Source organism: Lampris incognitus, chromosome 16, assembly GCF_029633865.1.
Source record: "Lampris incognitus isolate fLamInc1 chromosome 16, fLamInc1.hap2, whole genome shotgun sequence".
Lineage (NCBI taxonomy): Eukaryota > Metazoa > Chordata > Actinopteri > Lampriformes > Lampridae > Lampris > Lampris incognitus.
The window spans coordinates 38,644,481-38,654,875 of record NC_079226.1 but is presented as its reverse complement, the minus strand read 5'-3'; the positions used below and the strand labels follow the sequence as shown (position 1 = coordinate 38,654,875).

The following is a 10,395-nucleotide window of genomic DNA, read 5'->3' as shown; positions in this document are numbered from 1 at the left end:
GGGAGGAGAAATGAAACCGGGGCAAGTTTTCATCAAAAGCTCCGGTGGGGGGGGGTTCGTTTGTGTCGCTTCCCGGGCCCCGTTGTCGTTAATGTCGGCCGAGAGAAGCCAGGGGGCGTTTTGTGGAGTTACCTAACGCGGCGTTATCTAAGCAGGCTCGGGGGGCCGGGGGAAGCGAGGAGCCGGCGTGCCGGTGAGGAGGCCGCTGAGCGTAACGTTTTGCCGCCGCCTCCGAAACGCCACCGCTCGTTATGTTTACGCCGGTTGGGGCTGGCGGGCCTGTCTGGGTGGTGTGGGCTCGCGGAGAAGAGTCACGATGAGGGGCGTTCGCCACGCGGGTGTGAGTCTTAGCGCTGTGACTACCGCATCGCTAAACGCTCCGCCGCTACAGTGAGATGCTTCTTTATGTTTTATTTTTTACAGCTGCTTTGGTTTATTTCGAGGGGTTGCGCGCACACATAGTGGTAGAAACGCAATTTCATGACACGTGTGCATGGGCGGGGAAGATGTTTGTGTGTGTGTGTGCACATGGCAGCATGCTGTTTTGCAGAGGACCCGCAGACAGATGTGTAGCCTTTCCCCGAGGCCGTCCTGCCGTCTGCGGCGAGGCGCCGGGCTCAGCACGTCGACGTCCGGGTGACGGCGGCTCAGACGCCACTGAGTGATATGGATGGAGGAGGCGGAGGGGTCAAGGAAGCGGGAGAGGAGAGGGATATCTGACAGAAGGAAGGACGAGGATAGACCGAGACAAGCGAGGCTAAGGAAGACACACAGCCAGGTTTGGTTAGCGTGGATCCACACGGCTGTTTGTGCAGAAGCACCGGGCAGGGGAGAGCACTCGTCTGTTGTGTTTGTCCGTCTGTAGAGCTGGAAGGAGATGAGAGGTGTGGTTCCCCATGCACCAGTCAGTTGCATGTGCAGAACAGATGATGCGGTATTATGTTCGGCGGGGTCGATTCACATACATTGACCCGTCTCGTTGAGTTGCTGCAGCCTCTTTGTCATAGTGTCAGTGTGTTAGTCCGTGGTGTGTCTGTACCACTATCACACAACACTCACTAACAAACCTTTTAGGCAGTGTGTGTGGGGGGGGGGTGATGTGCATAATCAGAATTTCCTGTTTTCTTTTTTTACTTCAAGGGGAAGTTACTATTTGATCAGGGGTCGTATAGATGAGCGGCCCTTGTTTCGTGAGCAGACGGTGAAAATTACACATCTAATTCCTTGTTTCTCATACCGCATCCCAGTGTGGAAGGGTAAAGGTGCGGGAGGATGATGAAATAGCAGTTTGATCGCAGATGAAGGGTGACGTCTCGTCTCCCCCTTGCCGCGGTAGGTGTCATTCTGCGGCCCGTTGATGTGGATGATGTGATGATTTCTTGCTCTTCCTATATAATGTGTTGTTCATCAGCACTGATGTGGGGGCTGGTGGGGTTTGTTTTCTTATTATTAAAGCCGCAGCAGTAGAGGAGCTGATTTGATGAATATTCTATGAGAGCCTTTGTTTTGTTTGCTCTCTTTTTTTTTGTTTTTGTTTTTCAGCCTTGCTGTTTTTTTTCTCCTCAGCCTTTTCTTTTTTTAGCTCTACTTTATAACGACTTAAACAACAACTTTTTTCCGTTAGCGTTCATGTCTATCTGTACATCTCTAACGATCCTTCCAGAGATGCAGAAATATCAGTGAGATCTGTTGTCAGGGCACTGTGGCTGTGTATGATGGGTTTGCTCCTAACGTTGGCGGTTTTTGAATTTGGATTTATTCTGATGTCATTTACTCTGATGTTGCGCTCATTGTGTTCACTCAGCCAAAAGCACAAAAATATGATATTTAACGAATGCAGCAACACCAGCCTGGCTCTGGTACCGGCACGCTGACAGCAGAACCAGGAGGATGCAGTAAGTACATCTCATCACCTCATGTCATCATCAGCCATTTCTCTGGGGTCGGGTCACAGGGGCAGCAAGCTAAGAAGGGCGCTCCAGACGTCCCTCTCCCCAGCAACACCCTCCAGCTCCTCCTATGGGATCCCAAGGCATTCCCAGGCCAGATTGGACATGTAGTTCCTCCAGTGAGTTCTGGGTCTACCCCAGGGTCTCCTCCCAGTTGGACGGGCCTGGAAAGCCTCCAAAGGAAGGCACCCAGGAGGCATCCTAATCAGATGCCCGAACCACATCAGCTGGTTCCTTTCGACGTGAAGGAGCAGCGGCTCTACTCTGAGCTCCCTCCAGATGTCCAAGCTCTTCACCCTATCTCTAAGGCTGAGCCCAGACACCCTACGGAGGAAACTAATTTCAGCCGCTTGTATCCACGATCTCACCCTTTTGGTCACTACCCAAAGCTCATGACCATAGGCAAAAGTTGGAACAAAGATTGACAGGTAAATTGAGAGCTTTGCCTTCCAGCTCAGCCCCCTCTTCACCGCAACGGTCCGGTACAACGTCCGCATTACTGCTGATGCTGCACCAATCCACCTGTCAATCTCCCGCTCCATCCCACCCTCACTCGTGAACAAGACTCCGAGATACTTGAACTCCTTCACTTGAGGCAACAACTCATCCCCAAGCTGGAGGGGGCAATCCACCATTTTCCGATAGAGAACCATGGCCTCGGACTTGGAGGTGCTGACTCTCATCCCGGCCATTTCACACTCCGCTGCAAACCGCCCCAGTGCACGCTGGAGGTCACATTCTGATGAAGCCAACAAAACTACATCATTTGCAAAGAGCAGAGATGCAATTCTGAGGTTCCCAAAACAGACACACTCCTCTCCTCACCGTGGCGTTGAGATCCTGTCCATGAATATCACAAACAGAATCGGAGACAAGGGACAACCTTGGCGGAGTCCGACACCTACTGAAAACATGTTTGACTTTGCGCCGAGAATGCGGACATAGCTCTCACTTTGGTTAGACAAGGACCAGATGGCTTGTAGCAACTGCCCTGAGACCCCATACTCCCGCAGTACCCCCCAAAGAGTGCCATGGGGTACACGGTCGTAAGCCTTTTCCAAGTCTACAAAACACATTTGGACTGGTTGGTCAAACTCCCATGCCTCCCTCAGCACTTCCGCAAGGGTAAAGAGTTGGTGCTTTGTTCCATGGCTAGGACAAAATCAGCATTGTTTCTCCTGGATCCGAGGTTCGACAATCGGCCGGAGCCTCCTTTCCAGCACCCTAGAATAGACTTTCCCAGGGAGACTGAGCAGTGTGATGCCCGATAATTGGAGCACACCCTCCGGTCCCCTTTTTTAAATATGGGAACCACCACCCCAGTCTGCCATTCCACAGGGATTGTTCCTGACCTCCACGTGACACTGAAGAGGCATGTCGGCCAAGACAGCCCCACAATGTCCAGAGCCTTCAGCATCTCAGAGCGAATCACATCCACACCCAGCGCCTTGCCATCGAGGAGCTTCTTAACTACCTCAGAGGCCTCTGCCAGGGATATGGGTGGGGCTTCCCCCGAATCTTCAGACTCTACCTCCTCCACTGAGGACGTGTTAGTCGGGTTCAGGAGCCCCTCAAAGTGTTCTTTCCACCGCTTGACAACATACCCAGTCCAGGTCAGCAGTTCCCCTCCCCGGCTGAACACAGTCTGAGTCAAGCCCTACTTCCCCTTCCTGAGTCACCGGATGTTTGCCAGAACTTTCTTGAGGCCAACTGAAAGTCAACCTCCATATACTCGCCAAACTGCTCACATACTCGGGTTTTTGCTTCCGTGACCGCCGAAGCTGCGGCCCTTCTGGCCTCCCAGTACCTGTCTGCCACTTCAGAACACCCCTGGGCCAACCAAGCCCGAAAGACCTCCTTCTTCAGCGTGACGGCTTCCCTCACCGCCGGTGTCCACCAAGCGCGTTCTTAGGTTGACACCTTGACAGGCACCGATGACCTTATGAGCACAGCTCCTACCTGCCGCAGCTGCAATAGAGGCTTTGAACGTGGCCCACTCAGACTCCATGTTCCCAGCCTCCCTCGGGATACACGAGAACTTCTCCCAGAGGTGGGTGTTGAAACCTCACGGACAGGGGACTCCGTGCGTGCATGTGAGTCCTGACTTTGAACAGAGGGTGAGTAATGCGAAAGCAATGGAGCCCCCAGTCTCCCTGACCTGTCATCCTGGAGTTGTTTACTGGCTGCTCCAGCAGCGCCCTGCCCTGAGTTATACTGAAGCGGTCAATATCGTCAGCACCTCTGGTGAGAAAGCCAGACAGACCTTTACCACTGCTGCCACTGCTGCTGTGTCAGTACCACACTGCAGATACAGCCAGCACAAATTTTATAGTACCACACTGCAGATACAGCCAGCACAAATTTTATCTCCAAATACCGTGTGTGTGTGTGTGGCAATATATATATACATATATATAAACGTCAGTTCATAACACACACCATTAGTTTTGGTGGTTTTTAGCATGTGGACATGAGCCACGTCTCCATCCAAATGTTTAATGTTCATTTTAAACCGACTATGAACAAGTGAATGCAAATTAATTACTTTTTCAGTGTGTGCACGATAGCGTGATTCAAAATATTCAAGAGCAAGATGGCGATCGGGTCGAGAAGACTCGGCCATCATTGGAGAAATTTGACATTTTTGTGTTCGTTGTTCCTTATCTCGTTATGTCATCGTGTTATTAACCAGTCCGGTTTTACAGCTTGAGGGAGTTTAGAAATTGTTTTGTGTTGTCGGCAATTGTCTTCACTATTATGGCATTTCCGTTCGGCTTTTATTTTTTCTCCTTTTTTCTCCTTTTTTTGCTGTTTATCTGCATCTGCATCCTACAGTATCTCATCTGCCATATCTGTTCACAGAAGACTTGACGAAAATACCCGATTCATATCTTGATGGAAAGTGCTTCGCAGTGCACACTGACCAAGACAAAGACAACGGGACCGCACAAACATTAAATGCAACATTACTCAACATAAAAAACTACACAACATGGCAGAGTGGCTTGTAACGGCTTCAGACCAAACTATCATGCAGGCTGGTCTGAAAAGGCAAGTGGCTCCAGAATCTGCACAGCAAAGCTCCTCGGTGTTGACATACATTATCCTGGAGTCATGTCTGTCTGAAAGGTGTGATGGAATCTAGGATTCACACACTGGTTGTGTTGCGTTAGACGTCATTACATTAAACAAGCAACGAATATGCACTGTGTTTTGCGAAGGCGAAGACAATGGCTTTGCATCTGCAAAAATTCAACGGCATGTCATGCAACTAACTAATGGCAATATATCGAAAAATTGCAACAAGGGCGTCTGGGTGATGTAGTGGTCTGTTCCGTTGCCTACCAACACAGGGATCGCCAGTTCGAATCCCCGTGTTACCTCCGGCTTGGTCGGGCATCCCTACAGACACAATTGGCCGTGTCTGCGGGTGGGAAGCCGGATGTGGGTATGTGTGCTGGTCACTGCACTAGCGCCTCCTCTGGTTGTTCGGGGCACTTGTTCAGGGGAGGAGGGGGGAATAGCATGATCCTCCCACGCACTACGTCCCCCTGGTGAAACTCCTCACTGTCAGGTGAAAAGAAGTGGCTGGCGACTCCACATGTATGGGAGGAGGCATGTGGTAGTCTGCAGCCCTCCCCGGATCGGCAGAGGGGTTGGAGCAGAGACCGGGATAGCTCAGAAAATAGGGTAATTGGCGGGATACAATTGGGGGGGGGAGAGGGGGAAATAGCCCCCCCCCACCCAAAAAAAAAAGAATAACCTAGTCCACCAACTGCTCTGGCAGCCTGTCCAGGGTGTCTCCTGACCTGCCGCCCAGTGACTGCTGGGATAGGCTCCAGCACCCCCGTGACCCTGACTAGGATAAGCAGCTTGGATAATGGATGGATGGATAAACAAGGAATTGGTGTTAGATGAGTAATCACAGGAACAAAAGTAGTCTAATTTAACTAAATTCTATGGATTTCGTGGATGTGTCTGAAATTCAGCTTTTCAGAAAACTATTCAGATTGACTTGAGAGTCTTGGAGGGGGGGGGCTGAAAATACAGGAAAATTCCTGAATTCTGGGTGAACGAGCCTATATAGTAATAAGAAAGCATACCTTTAAACTGGAGCAGCCGGGTTTGAAACACGGTGTTGCCAACCTTCTATAATGCTGAGTGGCCTTGGGTGAGACAGTCAAACCGCCATCAGCTCCAGGGCGCCATTCAGTAGCTGACCGTGAACTTTGACCTCCCTGCTTATGGAAGGACAAGCAGAAAACGAGTGTCCTGCACAAGTATCAATAAAGTATGCCTTCACCATATTCTGTGCCTGTGTGGCACTGGGGACGACGGCAAGCCGGATGGTCTCGGCTGTAGACAAGTGAAGTGAGTAATGAGTTGGGGATTATAGATGGTGAACTAGATTAAAATAAAACACAGTTTGGGATATTTTTCCTTCTTGGGTCTTAAAGGCGTCCCCATGTGTGAGCGCGGAGGTAAACACAGTTTTACTGATGCTTCAGGGCTGGATAGGCCGGTGGATAAAGAGACGGGTGGGGGGGTAGATGAGAGAGGGGGGGATAAAGAGAGCTAGATGAGAGAGGGAGAGAGTGATAGATGAGAGCAAGAGAGGGATAGATGAGAGAGGAAGAGAGAGCGGGATAGATGAGAGAGGGGGGATCGAGAGCGATAGATGAGAGAGAGAGCACGCAAGAGAGGGATAGATGAGAGAGAGGGATAGATGGGATAGATACAGAGACAGAGGGATAGATGAGGAAGAGAGAGATGGAGACGGAGAGAGGGATAGATGAGAGAGAGGGATAGATGGGATAGATACAGAGACAGAGGGATAGATGAGAAAGAGAGAGATGGAGACAGAGAGAGGGATAGATGAGAAAGAGAGAGATGGAGACAGAGAGAGGGATAGATGAGAGAGAGGGATATATGGGATAGATACAGAGACAGAGGGATAGATGAGAAAGAGAGAGATGGAGACAGAGAGAGGGATAGGGATAGATGAGAGAGCGAGAGAGTGGGATAGATGAGAAAGAGAGAGAGAGATAGAGACAGAGAGAGGGATAGATTAGACACAGACAGACAGGGATAGATGAGAGCGATGGCAAGAGAGATGGATAGATGAGAGAGAGAGATAGATGAGAGAGAGCAAGAGACGGATAGATGAGAGAGGAAGAGGGATGAGAGAAAGGGGATAGAGAGCGATAGATGAGAGAGGAAGAGGGATAGATGGGATTGATACAGAGACAGAGATCGATGAGAGAGAGAGACTGGGGGATAGATTAGACCGAGAAAGTGGGATAGATGAGAAAGAGATGGAGACAGAGAGAGGGGTAGATGAGAGAGAGAGAGGGATAGATGAGAGAGAGAGATAGCGAGAGAGAGAGAGGGATAGATGAGCGAGAGAGCGAGCGACAGACAGGGATAGATGAGAGGGGGGGATAGATGAGAGCTGAGGGGCTGTGCAGAGAAATGAAATGCTCTGAAAGTCCTCAAAACAACAACAAGAGATAAGGGGCGGGCGAGATGAATGGAGGGATGGAGCAGAAAGTAAAGAGAAAGAAGGAGGAGGAGGGGGGGGGGTTGAGTTAGCAGGACCTTCAAATGACACTGCAACAAAAAAAAACTAGGCTACAAAGCAGAGGGATATGAACGGTCGTGTCGCTTTGTCATCATTCATGCACTGTGATCTGTTAGATTGTGTCGTGAGGGCGCATGCGTGTGTGTCTGTTTGTCTGTGCAGTTGTGTGTGTGTGTGTGTACCTCTGTATGTTTGTGCACATACAGAATATAATGAGAAGGAGAACTAACTCGTTATTGTGTGTGTGTGCATGCCTCGTTGTGCGCCTGGTTGTAGGATTAATGCCCCACTCCCCCCTGCGGTAATCCATCTCCCACACTGCCACTTTCCATTCAGATCATGCCTCAGGCAGGGGAAATGTGCCACCCGCCAGCCTCCTTTGCTCACTGTGAGCTCGCGTGGCATCTAAGGGCACTTCACATGCTATTGTTTGACCCAGGCCCGGTCTCTCTCTCTCTCTCTCTCTCTCTCTCTCTCTCTCTCTCTCTCTCTCTCTCTCTCTCTCTCTCTCTCTCACACACACACACACACAAACACACACACTCACACGTTACCTTCTCTCTTTCACACACCCGCAGTATTCCCACACAAGCCCTGAGTCATTTTGCATAGCGGGGTGGATGACGTTAGCTAAAACAAACACTGGGTGTTTTTGTTAACCTTTGCGTTTGAGCCACTCTCGCGATGACTGAGGAGCACATGGGGGCTCAGTGTCTTGCAGTGGAGATTACATGGACAGGACACGTGTATGTCTGTGCTCTTTTCCCTTACCGAAAAACGGGGTTCATATCCAGGTCGTCGTGTTTATTTGCATCGCCATGAATCACAGTTACAATCTCAGAGGGGCTTTACAATCCCACTAAATTATCCAAAACCAGGTAGATGCAAATGACAATTGTGCAGCACCCCCTATTCTTACAGCCCTGATCGGCGCTGTCAGGGCTGACAGGACGCGGAAGCAGGGCAGGCTAAGCTAACTGCTAGCCCGTGCGGACCGGCAGTTCCGATAACACCGAGGGCGGTCTGGCGGCGGCCTCACCTAGCGTTGACGGTGTTTTAGTGTCGTCTTGTGGAGTGCGGGGAGATGTGTCGAAGGTGTCTGGCAGGGAGAGCTGGCGCTGGATCAGCTGCTGCTGCATCCGGTGGGCCCAGGGACCACAGCCCTGCCGGAGCTGCACCCAGGGAGGAAACACCAAGAGCGGTCTGACAGGATGCGGAAGCGGGGCAGGCTAAGCTAACTGCTAGCCCATGCGGACCGGCAGTTCCGATAACACCGAGGGCGGTCTGGCGGCGGCCTCACCTAGCGTTGACGGTGTTTTAGTGTCGTCGTGTGGAGTGCGGGGAGATGTGTCGAAGGTGTCTGGCAGGGAGAGCTGGCGCTGGATCAGCTGCTGCTGCATCCGGTGGGCCCAGGGACCACAGCCCTGCCGGAGCTGCACCCAGGGAGGAAACACCAAGAGCGGTCTGACAGGATGCGGAAGCGGGGCAGGCTAAGCTAACTGCTAGCCCATGCGGACCGGCAGTTCCGATAACACCGAGGGCGGTCTGGCGGCGGCCTCACCTAGCGTTGACGGTGTTTTAGTGTCGTCGTGTGGAGTGCGGGGAGATGTGTCGAAGGTGTCTGGCAGGGAGAGCTGGCGCTGGATCAGCTGCTGCTGCATCCGGTGGGCCCAGGGACCACAGCCCTGCCGGAGCTGCACCCAGGGAGGAAACACCAAGAGCGGTCTGACAGGACGCGGAAACGGGGCAGGCTAAGCTAACTGCTAGCCCATGCAGACCGGCAGTTCCGATAACACCGAGGGCAGTCTGGCGGCGGCCTCACCTAGCGTTGACGGTGTTTTAGTGTCGTCGTGTGGAGTGTGGGGAGATGTGTCGAAGGTGTCTGGCAGGGAGAGCTGGCGCTGGATCAGCTGCTGCTGCATCCGGTGGGCCCAGGGACCACAGCCCTGCCGGAGCTGCACCCAGGGAGGAAACACCAAGAGCGGTCTGACAGGATGCGGAAGCGGGGCAGGCTAAGCTAACTGCTAGCCCATGCGGACCGGCAGTTCCGATAACACCGAGGGCGGTCTGGCGGCGGCCTCACCTAGCGTTGACGGTGTTTTAGTGTCGTCGTGTGGAGTGCGGGGAGATGTGTCGAAGGTGTCTGGCAGGGAGAGCTGGCGCTGGATCAGCTGCTGCTGCATCCGGTGGGCCCAGGGACCACAGCCCTGCCGGAGCTGCACCCAGGGAGGAAACACCAAGAGCGGTCTGACAGGACGCGGAAACGGGGCAGGCTAAGCTAACTGTTAGCCCATGCAGACCGGCAGTTCCGACAGTCATCCTGGCTGGTGTTTGTTCTCTGGACAGTGGAATTTTTGGACCGTGTTGCACTGAGTGAACTGTGTTGTGTGTCGCACTGCTGTGGGCTGGGGGAAGCTGAATTTTGTTTCTTTTGTGTACGCAAGTACATGAAAGAAATGACAACAAATTGTTCCCGATTCCTGATTGGATCTTTGGCTCAGATGATTAAAATAAAGAAAAAAACAACAACAACAATTGGACAGACCTCAGCAAGAGCAGAAGAAGAGGGATCCCTCCTCCAGGATGGATAGATGTGTGATAGGTGCAGAGCAGACAGTATGGTAATGGATGTACACATAAAACCCTCAATGAAAGCACTTAATAATGACATCTTTCAGTGATAGTGAAACCATGCAAAAAAGGAGAGGTGGGACATCAGTGCATGCAGAAGCACATGAAGCCTCCTCCCTAAACTCTGCCACAGAGCAGCGCCGTCCCGATCAGCGTCTCCAACTGAGTGCTACAAAGTGGATAATAAAGAAAAAGAGAGGCAACCCAGTGGCTCACCTGGTAGAGTGCCTACCA

General features: G+C 51.9%; 1 protein-coding gene across 1 annotated transcript in view; it reads left to right on the top strand.

Annotated features, from left to right (window-relative positions):
• slc8a3 (solute carrier family 8 member 3) overlaps positions 1-1,276 on the top strand; it is a 120,745-nt gene extending 119,469 nt beyond the window's left edge. The window contains exon 3 of the mRNA XM_056295455.1: positions 1,248-1,276. Coding sequence (XP_056151430.1) covers positions 1,248-1,276 — 29 coding nt within the window. The remainder of the gene's footprint in view (positions 1-1,247) is intronic.
• The last annotated feature ends 9,119 nt before the right edge of the window (positions 1,277-10,395 follow it).